This window comes from Eurytemora carolleeae, unplaced genomic scaffold (assembly GCF_000591075.1).
Source record: "Eurytemora carolleeae unplaced genomic scaffold, Eaff_2.0 scaffold1100, whole genome shotgun sequence".
Classification (NCBI taxonomy): Eukaryota; Metazoa; Arthropoda; class Copepoda; order Calanoida; family Temoridae; genus Eurytemora; species Eurytemora carolleeae.
The window spans coordinates 49,006-66,355 of record NW_019397047.1 but is presented as its reverse complement, the minus strand read 5'-3'; the positions used below and the strand labels follow the sequence as shown (position 1 = coordinate 66,355).

Below are 17,350 nucleotides of genomic sequence, written 5' to 3'. Positions count from 1 at the left end.
ACGACATTGTGTTGCAAAGATATAGTGCTTAGAAAATCAGAGTTTGTGTGCATACAAAATGTCCAAATCATATAAGACGAAGGCTGCAAATATTGCATATATATTGACATAAACATATAAACAATTTACATAGATAATAATATCTGCTCAGAACCCTGAAGTGAATTCAGAATAAGGGACATATTATCTAATGCTCCTCCCTCCCCCCTTCCCCCCCCCACAGTGTAAAATATTGCAAATATATTACCTAGCAAACATACTAACAAACAAGCAATCAACAACCATGCCATAAAGAAGATGAAAAAAGGATACCTGTAATCCCTGGTTTGGTTTAAAATCCTTCAATGAATGATTTCCGCCGCTTCGATGTCGATTCTCCATCTAAAATATAAAATACAATCGTCAAAACTTTAAAGATATCGATCTTATTCCGACCCTAGATCAAGCATTGATCCTCAAATTTTAAAGTGCCTGCACAGAATATCGAGATCAACCGTTATAGATTAACGATACTCCACACAAAAATTCCGATCTCAGCCGATTTAAAATCGGGTTTAAAACTGAGCGTTGGACACAACACTAAATTTTGAAACCTCAGGTTTTAGATCTACCTTACTCTGTGAGCTCGAGTTGGAGGTTCTTTTCTCAATCTGGAAAGGAGAAGCCACCACCTCCCTGGAATCCAACACCAGCTATTTAACAACATAAGTAAAAACAAAATGGCCGTCGTTACCAACTGAATATGTTCCCACGTGGTACAACCATAGACTCAAATGACGTCAACAAAAACTGGTTTTGATTCAGCATGAATATTAATTTTGAGAATACATTTTGTATGTTGACTGTAAAAGGTCGCCTCCCCCCAATGTAAAATGGCGACAAAAGCCTGCTAAGTAAAGTCCTATTGAATCCCTAAAGCTTTAAGATTCTTTGTTGTTTTTGATTTGATGGTAGATTTTTGGTTTCTTGATTTAGTTTTGCTTCTCTTATTGTTTTAAGTTAGCTTGTGATTGAATAAAATAAAGTTTATTTTGCTTTATATGTAACTAAATAGTTTCTTTGATTCTCTGATTAGTTAATTCATTTTTGGTGTATTTGATAAATTTATTTTTTGATAATTTGATTAGTTGATTTAAAGTTTGTAAATAGTGTTTCCCTTAGCCAGAGTGGTTCCTCCATATCCTGTTCCGGAGTCTCGGAATCTGGAGTGTCTCCAGGTATAACCGTCCTAGAATAAACAGGTATCTCCGGGTATATCCGTCCTAGTATAAACATGTATCTCCGGGTATAACCGTCCTAGAATAAACATGTATCTCCGGGTATACCCGTCCTAGTATAAACATGTATCTCCGGGTATAACCGTTCTAGAATAAACATGTATATCCGGGTATAACCGTCCTAGAATAAACATGTCTTTCCGTGAATAACCGTCCTAGTATAAACATGTATCTCCGGGTATAACCGTCCTAGAAACATAACATACATCTATGGTTAAAACTGTCCAAGAAAAGAATTTTTAAACATGTATTTCCGTGAAAACCGTCCGTAAGTTAACTTTTGATGCTCTGGGGGGAAACTTTAACCGAAATTCATTTAATTTCCAAAAATAAATCAAGAAAATCTCAATCTCAATAATCTCGATAGACATTTAACAAGGGGTTTGCGCGGTGATTTCAAATAATGTAAATATGAGGCAGATTTAAGAGGAATGTATAGTTAAAAAAATTAGTTTAGAATATGCAAAAGAGAATCGAATATTTTTCGAACATTTTCGACGTAAGCCTATACCCCCTTTCATATTTCGCGAATACTCTCGTTATGGAGGAATGGGGCACAAACACAAATGTCAAAAAAAAATCAAGGAAGCAAAAACTTATTTAACGAATACATATATTTTCTCTACCTGTCACACGGCTGATATAGTTCAGTACCATCCACAAATATAGGCTGATTAGAAACAGCAGTCAGGAACCCTAAAATACAGGCTGATAAGATACATTAGTCAGGAACCCTAGAATACAGGGCGATTTGATACTGTACTCTAGAATACAGGCTGATTAGATAGAGCAGTCAGAAACCCTAAAAGACAAACTGATAAGATACATTAGTCAGGAACCCTAGAATACAGACTGATTAGATACAACAGTCATGAACCCTAGAATACTGGGAGATTAGATATTGTAGTCAGAAACCCTAGATTACAGGCTGATAAGATACAGTTGTCAGGAATCTTAGAATACAGGCTGATTAGATAGACTAGTCAAGAACCCTAGAAGACAGGCTGATTAGATACATCAGTGAGGAGCCCTAGAATACAGACCGATTATGAACAGTAGTCAGGAACCCTAAAATACAGGCTGATTAGATATTGCAGTCAGAAACCCTAGAATACAGGCTGATAAGATACAGTAGTCAGGAACCCTAGAATACAGGCTGATTAGATACAGCAGTCAGGAACCCTAGAATACAGACTGGATAGAAACAGTAGTCATATACCCTGAAATACAGGCTGATTAGGTATTGTAGTCAGAAACCCTAGAATACAGGCTGATTAGAAACAGTTGTCAGGAACCCTGGAATACAGGCTGACTAGATAGTGTAGTCAGGTACCCTAGAATACAGGCTGATTAAATAGATCAGTCAGGAACCCTACAATACAAACTGATTAGATAGAGCAGCCAGGAATTCTAAAATACAGGCTGATTAGATAAAGTAGTCAGGAGACCTGGAATACAGTCGGATTAGATAGAGCAGCCAATAGACTACAGACTGATAAAAACTGATCAAAATAATAGTGAACTAACCTGCAGTTAACAAAGCCTGACCAATAGCTACAGCCTGGGACCTGGAAGTGTGATTATCCTAAAATAATCAATCAATCAATCATACATCAATATCAATCAACTAATCAAAAATACCAACATCAATCAATCATACATCAATATCGATCAATCAATCAATCAATCCTACATCAAAATAAAATAAATAGGATTGACAATATTAGTCAATCAATCATACGTCAATATCTATCCATCAACCATACAACAATATCAATCAACCAACCAACCAACCACTATAAATCAATCAATCATACATTAATATCAAGCATACATCGACATTAATCAATTGATAAAACACCAATAATCATAATCTATATAATCAAACAATTAATCATACATCAATAGCAATCAATTAATCAAACATCAATATTATATATTATATCATATCTGTTCGGTTCCATAGCAGTAAACCTATCGTGTAAGAATTCCCATTATTACACGGTTCAGGAGTAACAATTTTAATATTGTTCGCTTCCTAGCGTTTAAGAATGCTTATTCTTACAATGTAAGTGTAGAATTTTCATTCTTTAACGCTCAGACCGTGTAAGAATGGAAATTATTACACGGTCAGAGCGTGAAAGAATGTATACGACACATGCATTACTTTCAAATTAAGAACCAATTTTTACTTCTAAAATGTTTTTTTTTTAACATTTTAACATTAGAAAAATAAAAAACAGTGTAGTCAGAACAAGAGCATAAAACTTATTTGCAACCTTTCATAATGTGAACTCTTCCAATTTGAAATAGTCGGTTTTCACCAGAATTATTTTTTGATACAATTTCTTGGGTATGCGCCCATGGAACCTCACAAATATGATATAATAATAATCTTATGAGGATAAAAATGTAATAATGGTATTCTTAAACTCGATGAAATAATTTTGATGCATTCTTTAACTCAGGCCTGCGGCCTTCGTTAAAGAATACATCAAGATTATTTCATCTCGTTTCAGAATTTCCATTATTACATTTTTTTCCTCATAAGATTATCATATTATTATTTATCAGTCAGTCAGTCAGTCAGTCAGTCAGTCAGTCAGTCAGTCAGTCAGTCAGTCAGTCAGTCAGTCAGTCAGTCAATCAGCAAGTCAATCGATCAATCAATCAGTCAACCAATCAATCAATAACCATCGTGTAAGATTTAAATTATTACATAAAAATTAAATCAAACAATCGATCAATCAACACACTTCCAAAACATGAACAATGTGATATGTTAAATAAAAATGATAAATATATCACCTGGTCTATCAACCAATCCACAAGCTTGCATCCTTGAAACGTATCCTGAACAATGACAGCAAATTACTTTAACAATCCTACCATCATAATCATATGCAGATATTAATCCAAGTTGAAATCCATTTCATTTGATGCGGATCTGGACCCGGATTCGGATTATGGATCCGCCCTGAAAAAAAATGAATCCAGGCAATAAAAATTTCTTCTTTAAGATTTCCTGATTTTTTTAGAAAAGAAGACTTTCTTTTTTTCGCTTATTTTCATGCTAAAACTTGATGAACGATTTAATTTTTAATAATTTCTCTTTTTTCAAAATGCGAGATTTGAGTATAAGAGCAAAAAGTTTCTTACAGTTTTTGGTTGATGCCTCTTGTTTCGGATTAAACGGATCCTAATCACACTGCAAGTTGGAAATACATTGCCAGCCATATAAGATCTGAAGTAGTATCTATGAGTCTCTAGATGAAGACCTCCATCAGGTTCAAGAATACGAGCCAGGAGTCGAGCAAGGGCAGCAGGATCCTGGAGAATGTATATTGTGCATGCTTTAAGAAAATGTCAAAGGCCGACTGTAAACGTAATTTCAAAAGAACTTCCATGCAAAGATGGCTATGCTTGATTTACAACGGTAACCATTAAAACATACTGATCAGATCCAAATTAAATTAGACAAGCTATTTTTGTTTTTTTGTTTTGTTTTAAACTGTTTATTTTCGTTTGTTGTTTCATTCTTCGCTTTTTTCAACAATTCAGCGAATAAGACCCTGAAAAATCATTCTGTGAACATTTGGTAGGGGTGGGGGTTGAAAGGGGAGAGAATGATTTTAAAGAAAATAAAAAACCCTGGAACAATATTTCGTTCAAAAAAAGGAAAAATTCATTTTTAACTAACCTTGAGAATAACTGTTTCATTTGTTTCCTTAACAACGTCTAGAGTAGCTGAATCCACCCCTGTACTACCGTACAGGTCAACAGACGCACTAACCTTTCTCGTAGATTTTCTAAATATGTATAGAGATTGTTTTCTAACCTTCCTTGTGGATTTTCTAAATATACCTTTTTCGTAGATTTTCTAAATTTTTTTGTAGATTTTCTAACCTTTCTCGTAGATTTTCTAAATTTTTAAAAGGAATTGTTTTCTAACCTTCCTCGTAGATTTTCTAAACATTTAAAGGGATTGTTTTCTAACCTTCCTCGTAGATTTTCTAAATTTTCTCGTAGATTTTCTAACCTTACTCGTAGATTTTCTAAATATTTAAAGGGATTGTATTCTAACCTTTCCCGTAGATTTTCTAAATATTTAAAGGGATTGTTTTCTAACCTTTCTCGTAGATTTTCTAAATATTTAAAGGGATTGTTTTCTAACCTTCCTCGTAGATTTTCTAAATATTTAAAGGGACTGTTTTCTAACCTTTCCCGTAGATTTTCTAAATATTTAAAGGGATTGTTCACTAATTTCAAATACTCATATTCCTAATTTTTTTTTAATTAGGAAGACAACTTTGCTTCTCTTACTGCTCATAGATGTTCTTACTGTTCATTTAAAGTATTCTGATCCNTGTCTGCCACACACACACATTTGGCATAAAAATGTATCCGAATACTAGATTTAGCCTGAAGGAACAGATGATTCCCCTCAAAGTCTATTTTTCCCAATCCCTTTTCTTTGCAACCTGATGGAAAACCTAAAAACCTTTGACGACCTGATCATAGTTTAAAATATCTAAGGTTTATAACATTAGATTTCACAGATAAATGGATTAAAAAATTAGTGGCCCAGGAATTATTGTTCAACTTCAAGGGAGGATACAGCGGAGAGCCATAAAGCAACGGCTCAGCCATGACAATTTCTACCCCTCTAAAAATAATTAGGAGGGAGCAACGGAAAAGGGAGAGAAAAATATGAGTTGGCTCACCCCTAACAAATTCCTGTACCCACGCTGATAACATTTTTTTTATTGAAGAGAAGAAATAATATAAAAATTATTTGAACAAATCTTAAAATAAATAATTTACCCAAAGTTAGGGGAGTGTGACAGCTGAGCAGCAACATCGTCAATTGATCGTCTTCGGTTTCCATGATACGCCACGCTCAGGGTACCATCCGCAGCAGGCACTCGTCCCTAGGCAGCAGGCATAGGGCTAAATACTTATTCCTAGGTAGTTTACATATAAAGCTGAATACTCGTCCTTAAGCAGTGCACATATAGATTTAAATACTCGTCCTTAGGGAGAAGGGATATAGAGTTAAATACTCATCCTTAAACAATAGGAAAATAGAGTTAAATACACTTCGTGAGGCAGTAGGCATATAGAGTTAAATACTCGTCCTTAGGCAGGAGACATATAGAGTTAAATACTAGTTCTTAGGTTGGTGACATATAGTTTAATACTCGTCATCAGGCAGGAGACATATAGCGTTAAATACTCGTCCTTAGGCAGTAGGTATATATAGTTAAATACTCGTCCATAGGCAGTAGGTATATATAGTTAAATACACGTCCTTAGGCAGTAGACATATATAGTTAAATACTCGTCCATAGGCAGTAGGTATATATAGTTAAATACTCGTCCTTAGGCAGTAGGTATATATAGTTAAATACTAGTCCAAGATGCAAACAATATCGTCGTTTTTTAACAGCGTTCCCGACAATTATCTCACTTTGGTGAGCTTGGAGAGAACATACTGACTATTTCTAGGTTCCATTTCGCAAAATTTTTGTCAGCGCATTTTCAACCTCAACGTTACAAATAGTGATACAAGGACATTCATATATCTACTGTATAAATTGAAGCTTCGGCAAAAAATATGACATTTTAAAAAATATCCCACTCTTTAGAGACTCCTTGAAAGTAAAAAGTAATTGGTGCCGAGCCCAGTGCAAAAAAAAACAGTAAAATATAAACAACATTTGTATACAAATATACCAACGGTCAAAAAACTAAAAAAAATATTTAATTATTTACCTGTTCCACAAAGTTTTGGTAGAACCCATAACAGAAAGTACAAACCCTAAATTAATTATACTAACTTCATTTCAAAGAATTAAAAATTGATATTTATAAATTATTCTAATGATAACATGGGCAGAGGTATCCATCAAACTGTAAAATAGGAAGACGACTCAAGTTATGATTTGGAATAGACCAAAGAATCCTAAAACACAGAACTTGTGCAGTGTAAACAGACCCAATACACTTAATAAGATGATTTGATAACAACATAAAATACACATAAAATTACTTAAATATAATCTTTTTTTCCACAGTTTACTGGGTCACACTGTAGAAAGATTTACTAATAAAAATTGAATATTTATCATAATTTAATAACCTAAGGTTTCCGTTGTAACCAATCTGTTTACCAGAAATGTAACTGTTACAGCACTTGCTGCAGAATACCTAGAAATTACCAAATAGAAAATATGAGCAATAAAATAAAAAAATTTAAATTCAATTTTTGATTCCATCAAAGCTATCAAGCAGCATGGATACACATAAACATGGAAACAAAGAACAGTTGTCAATTAAAAACTTCTTTTTGTTTACAAGTAAACTTGCAATTTGAAAAAAGCTTGATAGAAATAAAAATTAAAGTAGATAAGTATTGTTCTGTATTCTCTTTAATGTAAAGGGTTACCCACAAAGAATTATACTGTAAAGGCGACCTTAGACTATTAAGATATGTCAATCCGAAGGTTAAATTCAGTTTTTTTTCTAGAGGAATAGTATGTGTTAAGGATGAAAATTATCATTAGCAAAATCATTTTTATTATTTAATAACCAGTGTCCGAATTTAATGAATTTAAGCCGCGTCTCCATTCCTCAAAAAACGGTTTTATTTAAGCGCCACGGCTTAAATCTTGAAAAATTCGGTCTCAGAACTTTCTTAATCAAAAGCATTTCATTAATTAAGTATCAGATGACCTCACAATCAAAAGCGTTCATCATAAAAGAATAAAATAATCTCAATTAGTATCAAATATGCTGTTACCTGTCCACAAACCCTACAATGGTGTCGCCGCCGAAACGAAGTGAACTAAAAAAAAATATTTTCCAACTCTGAAATTTGTCAAGAAATAATTTCTGCAATCTACATTGATTAAGCGTTTATTGTATTGATTGTGCGAATTCTGTTTATGATTAAGCGTTGTCTGTATTGGTCAAGCGTTTTCTGCATTCCTAATGCGATTTTTGCATTGATTCAGCATAATCTATAAATGATTAAAAGGTTTCTTTATTGATTAAGCGATTTCTGCAACGCTCATGTGATTTCTACATTGATTTAGCGATTTTTGCATTGACTATCAAATTTACCTGGAGAAGAAATTAATTTTTTTTAAAGATCTAGATATTTATTCTTTGCTAATATATTTGAAGATTTCAACGGGTTTACATAACATTAGATTACATTTTCATAATTTTCATATTATATATACTTATATATTTTAATTTATTTTTCCAACTCGTATTAAAATGCATTGAATTATAAATAAAATCTTTTATAAAATGACCGAAAACAGCATATCTTAAAATGATCATTTTTTTCTTCAATATGAAAACAAACTTACTTTTGACGTACAATCATAACACTCCACAGTAATATCATCAGGCATCCAGTACTGTCTGAACAAATCATATTTTTCATCAAACCAGCTAAGTAAAGTACACAGTTCACATAATAAAACAAAGTACACTTGTCTCAATATATAGTACAACTACCTGTGTATCTGCAACTCACCTACCTGAGAACACAATACACCTACCTGAGTAAACAGTACACCTACCTGAGTACACAATACACCTACCTGAGTAAACAGTAAGCCTACCTGAAAACACAACATACCTACCTACCATCTACTTTTGCACACAATACACATACCTGAGTAGACAATAAACATACCTGAGTGCACAATACTGAATACACCTACCTGAGAATACAATGCACCTGTCTAGTACACAGTACACATACCTAACTACACAGTAATCTTCCTTGATAACACAGTACACGTACCTCTGTACATATTAAAACTACCAAGTGGGGCGGTCCAGAAATCGTTCTCTACGGAATTACTAACATGACTTAAGGACGCAGTACACTTACCTAAATACATTCTCATTCTCATTGCTAGAGAGAAGGTTGGTGAGCTTGGAGAGAACATACTGACTATTTCTAGGTTCCATTTCGCAAAACTTTTTTCAGCGCATTTTCAACCTCAACTTTACAAATAGTGTTACAAGGACATCCATATATCTACTGTATAAATTGAAGCTTCGGCAAAAAATATGACATTTTAAAAATTTGAATCCATTAAAATGTATAAACATAACTCCAAAACCTAATCATGATCGAAAATAACTAATTCGCGACGGCGCGATCCGACGGAAAGCGAGGCTAGGATACTTTGGCCATGGCACTAAACTAAAGTGGAGAAAAAATGCCAATCGCAGCGCTCGGCCCCCTAGCCCATCCTAGCCGCAGCGCTCGGCCCAGAAAGTGTCTTAACCTAACCTAACCCTAAATAACAAAAAAATAAATAATAATAAATTTGCTGAAAAATAAATGGTCATGTACAAAATTGATGTGAGGGGGGGAGGCGGGGGTCCAAAAATCGTTCAATAGGACAGACCCAAAAAACTATCTTAGAGGCAAAATATACAAGTACTCATGGCTATTGTCATTACATTATGATAAAAACTCTGCTTAATAATGTCTCTAAAGTCTACACTCTTATAAAATAAAAGAATGCGCACTATTTGACAATTGCCGCGATTGTTTTTAAATTTCAGTATACGATAATCAACAAATCAATCTAAGGTGCCATATCAATGGGACTACTCTAAATCGCTCCTACTAGAATTTATTTTGACAAATTCCATCACAATTTTGACATGCACATGGGCCATAAATGAATTGATATAGAGGGAGGGCACTACGCGAACTCGAGTCCTTTTTTTCCCCTATTTGGACTTGAATGTTTTAGTGTTAAATATAACGATAACAATAGCAGTGGCACTTAATTAAAAATGGGGGGGGGGGCTCTTTTAATATTACATCTACTTGCATTTCCCTTCCTCAGGCAATCTACATTCTATATTGCGTTGCATTGCATATTCTGATTCACAACAATTTATCCTTCAAAGCTTTGTCTGATCAAGTATTGCATTAAACATCCATGTTTCCCATTTTGAAAACTGAATATTTTTATTTGTGGTTTCTCTACAAAAGTGACTCGCGCATTTCTTGCTTCAGAAACGATGTAGAAATGAAGGTTTCAAAGGTACATCGGACATGCCATTCCATAAATGGAGGGTCATTTGAAATTACGCAGGCATTCCATTTAAGTATAAATACATGGTATAGAAAAAAAATACTTAAAAATCTCACTTTTTCCTATAACTAAAAAAGTTTCATTAAAAAAGCATTAATCAATACTGCCTTTAGTGTAAATATAGATTTGATATCATTATATATAATTTGTTTAAAGAAGACATTTCGAAAAATGCTTCAACTCAGAATTGATTCTAGAAAATAATACAATATTTATCCCCAAGTAACAAAAGTGAGGAATTCCCCCAGATTCTCCAACCGTGGTGACTTTCTTTCAGGAATTTCCGAGGAATTTCTCGAGAATCATTTCCTGTAACTGATTCCTTGAAAATTCTCCAGAAATTCCCTAGAATTGGTCCTAGGATTTTTTCCATTTCCATTATGGAAAAGGTTCCGGAAAACCAGAATTCCGGAATGATTTCCGGAACGATTGTTTTTCCGTAAAACGGAAATTTACGGAATGTTGTTCCGGAATTACGGATCATTACGGAATTCCGGAACGTTCCGGAAATTTCCGGGACGTTCCGGAATATCGTTCCGGAAATTTTCCGGAAAATCGTTCCGGAAATTTCCGGTTTCCGGAACATTTGGTACCAGAATTACATTAAAGTCTTACATATGTAAATACAACACCAGTTAGTAACACTAACAATATATGGATGGATGCCGGACGGTAGAAATGGGGGGGGGGGGCAATGATCCTCAATTTTTTTCTTCAAATTTTCAAACTTTGTAAATATGAATTTAATTAAAATAAGAAAAATTCTTTAAGTTCCGGTTTACGGAATGGAAATTTTCCAGTTTACGTTACGTAAACCGTAAAAATTTCTGGTTTACGGAATGGAAACCGGAAATTTTTCCGGTTTACCAAATGGAAACTGGAAATTTTACGGTTTCTGATCCGTAAAACGGAAATTTTTCCGGTTTACGTGACGTAAACCGGAAAATTTCCGGTTTCCATTTATACCGGAATCATCCCGGAATTCCGGTTGACGCAACAAATTTCCGGATCACTCAATTTCCAAAATGGAAATTTTTTTCCGAAAAAACGGAAACCGGAAACGGAAAACGGAAATTGGTCCCCAAGATGAGAGATTTTTGTGGGATCACAGTTTTGAGACTCAGTTTCGAGAAATTCCTGAGAAATTCTCCAGAATTTTTCCCCACGAAATTCCTCAGAATTTTTCCAGAATTATTCTCTGGAAATTCCTGAGAAATTCTTAGGACTTGTCACCATGTTTACGGATTTTTCGGGGAATTTATTAAGAGAATTAGTTTCGAGAAATTCCTGGGAATTTCTCCGGAATTTCACACCAAGAAATTCCTGAGAAATTCTCCGGAATGCTTCTCCAGAAATTCCTGAGAAGTTCTTAAAACTTGGTCACCAAGTTTACGGATTTTTCGAGAATTAGATAAGAGAATAAGTTTCGAGAAATTCCTGAGAATTTCTCAGGAATTTTTCTCAAGAAATTCCTAAGAATTTCTCAGAAATATTTCTCCGGAAATTCCTGAGAAATTCTCAGGACTTCCTCACAGAATTTTCAAGTTCCGTTTTTCACCAATAGGTGTCTCTGAGGTTCTCTTCTTTTATGCACTGCTCAAACTAAATCTTTTTTTCTTTGCATCCTTCTTGATAAAAAATGATAATTTACTTCAGAACCCTCTTTTAAAAAAATATTTAAAACATTTTAAATTTTTTTTTTATTTTTTCTTGACAATTCACTTGTCTGAATAAACAAAATACATGACAACTTCAGTAAGATCAAAAACGACTATAACATTGACTTAAGAAGTTGACTTAAGACTAAAAAGTTGGAGGGGCAATATATTTGTTAAGTTATTCACTACTTTTGTTAGTGAATATTTCAAGATATTCCTGAGGAACTCTTGAGAAAATCTTGGAAATAGTTCCAGGGAAATTCCCAGAAATTGGTTCTAAAGACCTTTTCGCTACAAATTTTCTCTGGTTTTTCTGAAGAATTGGTAACAAGAAATTCCCTAGAATTGGTTACAAGAAGTTCCTTGGATAGAGTTACGAGAATTTCCTCGGAATGGGTTGTTACAAGAAATTCCTCGGACCTGGTTCCTCGGAACGGGTTACGAGAAATTCCTGGGAAAAGCTGTCGACATTTTCACCGGATTTTTCTGTGAAAGATTCCTGGGAATTTCCTCGGATTCCCAGGAAAGATTCCTGGAAATTTCCGCAAAATTGTTACTTGGGTCAATCCTATGAAAATATTGATAACTGTTTAGAAACATTTCCATCTACAGGGTGTCCCACATCTTACAGGGTGTCCCACGAAACATGACAGTTGATGAATAGTTCAGAATGTTTTTTTCCATTATTTGTTCAGTTGTTTGATACCTAAGATCAATAAAAATATTGAAATGGTTAGGTTCTACTTTCGTAGAACGCCTTAGAAGAATCTTTCATCATCAGCCTATGGACGGGTTACTGCTATACATATACATCCCAGTTCTATTTTTAATTAAGAATCTGGTAAATTATAAATCCAATGAACCAGGCAAGAAAAATTCTCCCAAAAAAACCTTCTTTGAACTATTGGATATAATACCTAAAACGATCATCCTAGGGTAGTGGTGGTTAGTTACCAAGCTAAAAGTTAAAATTTTAGTTTCTTGGTTTAGCTTGAATTTAGATTGATTTATATAGCTCTTTGATTTAAATAGATTTATCTTAATTTATCTTAATTTATTTTGATTTACTTAACTTACCTTGATTTACCTTGATTTACCTTGATTTATTTTGATTTACCTTGATTTATCTTGATTCATCTTGATTCATCTTGATTCATCTTGATTGATCTTGATTTATCTTGATTTATCTTGATTTATCTTGATTTATCTTGATTTATCTATATTTAGCTATATTTAGCTATATCTAGCTGTATTTAGACATATTCAGTCACAATTAGCTATATTCAGCTATATTAAGCCATATTTAGCTTGATTTAGCTTGATTAGATTGTATTAAGGTTGATTCATCTTTAATTCCTCTCCAGCACAATTCTGGTTTATTTGAAATTAGTTCCCTATCTTGATTTATGTTGATTTATGTTGATTTATGTTGATTCATGTTGATTTATGTTGATTTATCTTGATTTTCCTCGACTTTGATTGAAAAAGCTGGATCAAATTTGATTTACCATCAGTTCCTCTCCAGCATAATCCTTTCAGAAAATACACACATATTTTCTACCATGTTAATTCTCCTAATAAAAGTGTGAATTGATCTACTGACTTAAGGATTTTGATTGAGACTTTCCAATTCTGGTCCACTTTTTCCACAACAATGCACTGCAAGCCAGTTCCCTTAGTCTGGTAATAATTTTGAACTGGTTAGGTTCTACTTTCGTAGAAGGCCTTAGAAGAATCTTTCATCATCAGCCTATGGACGGGTTACTGCTTTACATATACATCCCAGTTCTATTTTGAATTAAGAATCTGGTAAATTATGGATCCAATGAACCAGGCAAGAAAAATTCTCCCAAAAAAACCTTCTTTGAACTATTGGATATAATACCTAAAATGATCATCCTAGGGTAGTGGTGGTTAGTTACCAAGCTAAAAGTTAAAATTTTAGTTTCTTGATTTAGCTTGAATTTAGATTGATTTATATAGCTCTTTGATTTAAATAGATTTATCTTGATTTACCTTGATTTATTTTGATTTACCTTGATTCATCTTGATTTATCTTGATTTTTAAGGGAGACACGTTATATTAAAATTGATTTCAAAGTAAAATATAATTAAGCAAAAGATTTGTTTAACTAAAAATAACTATTTATCAAATGTCATGTTTCGTGGGACACCCTGTATCTTCGAGACTAATCAGATATTTCAAGAAGAATGAATAATTTTAAAAATTTAATAAGGCTATAAGAAGAATTTTTCTTCCGGAAAATTCTACGTTTTTCGATTATCATGGTTTTTTTGGTAAGTACATCAAATAACTACATTTACTTAATGCTTGTAAATGTTATTTACCATAAATTTTGAAAGGAATTTAAAAAAAAAAAAAAAAAAAAAATTTCCTGGAAAGACAGAAAAGGAAAACACTTTTCTTCAAATTCTTATCTAAATTTCTAGTTTAATTTCTGGTTTTTTGAAAAACTATGGATGAGTATATATATACTTTATTATTCTTCATTTATTGTTAAAATATGGCACTTCCGCCATTTATGCTTTGTAAGAATGAAAAAAAATCAATTAAAAATTGACAAGGAAAAAGAAAATAATTCTTTTCTATCATCTGGCTTTTAAATATTCTTAGATAATTACACATATATCCCAATTTCTCTTATACTTTTTAAATAGTTTGACGAGGAACCAACTGAACCTGTGCACGGTAGCTGTATGAGACAGAAAATCCCACAACGGAAGGAATAACGGTAAAAAAGATTAAATAAAACTTATATGAGCCCGTAGAAGAATCGAAGACGTTAACTCTTTAATCTTATCTCACCATCGTCGTCGAAAAACCCTATTTAAAACTTTTCACTTTCAAAAAAATTAACGTAAGTTCTTTTTAATAATATGTCAAGTATCTCTAATTTCTGCCTTAATGAAAATCGATCTAAAAGTGTAATCCTTCACTATCAAAAACTAAATCTGTAATATCACGTCTGTGAAATTAAAAACTTAAAGCGATGCAATAACAAGTATATGTAATTAAAAATTTCGTTAAGAACCCTAAAATATACGACTAAAATTGCAAAAAAATTTCAAAGTTTCTCTTTATACTTAGTTAAACCGAAAAATATACGACTAAAATTGCAAAAAAAATTTCAAAGTTTTTCTTTATACTCAGTTAAACCGAAAACTGGGTCCCAGCTGACAGCCAGACGAATCTCTGGCCTGGCGATCCCGGATCTACACCCCACAACTGACAACTAATGGTAGAAAAAGATTTTTTAAAAAAGTTCTGTGGAAAACTGGCAGCTGTAGTCACCCTCACTGGATCATATATTTTCTTTTTTGCACAGAAACCGAGGACGGGCACACGGACCACACCGGACTGTAAAGGTTTAACAGAATGAATTGTATCTAATCTATCTTCTAAGCAGCAAAGTGCCAAGTTTTAACAATCGTGCTCAAAACCGAAAGGCCTTTCAACGTAAATTTGAGGAACAAGTTTTTAGTTTTTAGTTTCTAAAATATGCTCAAAATCTGATGTACATACTTCTCAATAGAATCTCGAGAAATTAGATTATTAAAATCAAAGATATCACTTAAATATCTCAATGTTTAAACTATATTCTTGATTTCCAATGATAATTAAACTACTTTCTAGAATTCCAATGATATCTGAAATTATGAGAATTGAACCCAACCCACACGCTCAGTCATAATCACGACGGCCTTGCTGTTAAAGGAAAACGAAAGAATTCTTTTTTTCTTGTTTTCCCTTTCTAAACAGTCTTCTCTTTATCTAGTTAAACCGAACCCGAGAAGATGAATGAGAGCGAGAATATCCTTGAATCTGTCGAACCTCAGAGGAACTGGGGGACCCCATATCGGTACTTCTCGGCGAAAAATAACGGTAAAAAATATATTTCCATAAGTTCCCGTGAAGATCCCTTACAACACTAATGAAGTCTAAATCTTTTTTTTATACAGAGAGCAGGGGTGTGCACACGGAACATTTTGGACTGTAAAGGTTGAAACTTTTGAACCGAAACGAATGTACACGATATCTAATAGAATTTTAGAATTTTTAAGATTCTAAATTGTGGACGGAAAGTGATTTCAACTTGAAGTCTACAATGTTAATCGTATAAATTAAAAAAATTTAACTTTTTATCTATTTTCCTTAATTGGATATCTCGGATATAAAAGTTTACTACTGAAATTCTGTCCCTATAAATAAATAATCTGAAATAACGTGTTTTAATCAGTAAATCTTTATTGAAATTTTTCGGAGAATGATCCGTAAACTATAAATAGGACTTGAGCCAAAAACTGAATTTCCCTTCTCAATCTGAATTGTATTTAAAAATAAACTAATTATCTTTTTATTGATTCAGTCTGATGAAACTGTAACGCCTCCTGAACCGACAGACCCAGGACGTCTCAAGAAGATAGGACAACTACGCTACAACGTTATCTCAAATTTGTAGCTCAATACAATGAGCTAACATAATTGCTTCTTGGCTTAAAAGATACTAACGAACCATCAATGTTCGTAATTAGTATATTTTTTAAATATTTAGTCCCTTCGGACACCATGCTAATGAAGCCTCAATATTATTAAGACGAACCATCAATGTTCGCATTTATTATTTTTCTCAATTATCATTTTCCTTCGAATACTTCTTAATTATTGTGTTCCTTCTTTCGCTTGCTTATGAAGCCCCAATATAAACGAATTGACATATTTTCGCGTAAAATGTAGCCTCAATATAAACGAAGAACGTGTAATGTTCCTCGTTATGAAGCTTACATTAAATTACTTTAATGTAAAAATGGAAAGTCGCTCCCGTGTATGTTTATGTGAAAGCATGCACACTGTTAATTGTAGCCTTTTCTAATAAGAGATAACACACATTGTGTATGTAGTATCTCACAGTCAGATTTCACAAAAGAACGCTACCCTTAATATATAATGTAGTTTTTTCTCTCGAACTGCTGTAAAAAAGCTCATCACAATGATTGATTAATTTATGATTCATATAATATATACTTACTGTTAAATATGTATTTACATGAAATACACTTTTATTTATAACTCTAAAAATAAACTGAAAACTACTTGCAGACTCTTAACAGCAAAAATTAGCATGATTTACGTAGCATTAATTACTACAAGATCTATAGTAATAGCAGGAAATAAAATGGTTTAAATACCCTTCCTTGAACAAGCCGTCACCCTACCCCAGATTTACACAAAAGTTCGTTAATTAGTTCGACCCCC

The 17,350-nt window shown here is 33.2% G+C and overlaps 1 protein-coding gene and 1 long non-coding RNA gene across 3 annotated transcripts in view; one reads left to right on the top strand and one right to left on the bottom strand.

Moving 5' to 3' along the window:
• Positions 1 to 9,454, bottom strand: part of LOC111711402 (1-phosphatidylinositol 3-phosphate 5-kinase) — a 31,189-nt gene extending 21,735 nt beyond the window's left edge. The window contains exons 1-14 of the mRNA XM_023485749.1: positions 9,190 to 9,454; positions 8,657 to 8,711; positions 8,080 to 8,124; positions 7,420 to 7,487; positions 7,053 to 7,098; positions 6,102 to 6,208; positions 4,978 to 5,086; positions 4,516 to 4,607; positions 4,086 to 4,134; positions 2,805 to 2,862; positions 1,904 to 1,973; positions 1,157 to 1,228; positions 612 to 675; positions 313 to 381 (exon numbers count right to left, since the gene is read on the bottom strand). Coding sequence (XP_023341517.1) covers positions 313 to 381; positions 612 to 675; positions 1,157 to 1,228; positions 1,904 to 1,973; positions 2,805 to 2,862; positions 4,086 to 4,134; positions 4,516 to 4,607; positions 4,978 to 5,086; positions 6,102 to 6,208; positions 7,053 to 7,098; positions 7,420 to 7,487; positions 8,080 to 8,124; positions 8,657 to 8,711; positions 9,190 to 9,269 — 984 coding nt within the window. The 5' untranslated portion in view covers positions 9,270 to 9,454. The remainder of the gene's footprint in view (positions 1 to 312; positions 382 to 611; positions 676 to 1,156; positions 1,229 to 1,903; positions 1,974 to 2,804; positions 2,863 to 4,085; positions 4,135 to 4,515; positions 4,608 to 4,977; positions 5,087 to 6,101; positions 6,209 to 7,052; positions 7,099 to 7,419; positions 7,488 to 8,079; positions 8,125 to 8,656; positions 8,712 to 9,189) is intronic.
• A 5,148-nt stretch (positions 9,455 to 14,602) lies between these two features.
• Positions 14,603 to 17,061, top strand: LOC111711398 (uncharacterized). Of its 2 annotated transcripts, none has more exons than XR_002767245.1 (3): positions 14,603 to 14,828; positions 15,248 to 15,979; positions 16,464 to 17,061. It is a non-coding gene; the product is annotated as an uncharacterized LOC111711398 (long non-coding RNA). The 2 variants fall into 2 exon arrangements; XR_002767244.1 differs by having other exon boundaries at positions 14,610 to 14,828; positions 15,248 to 15,335; positions 15,873 to 17,061.
• Positions 17,062 to 17,350: the final 289 nt, after the last annotated feature.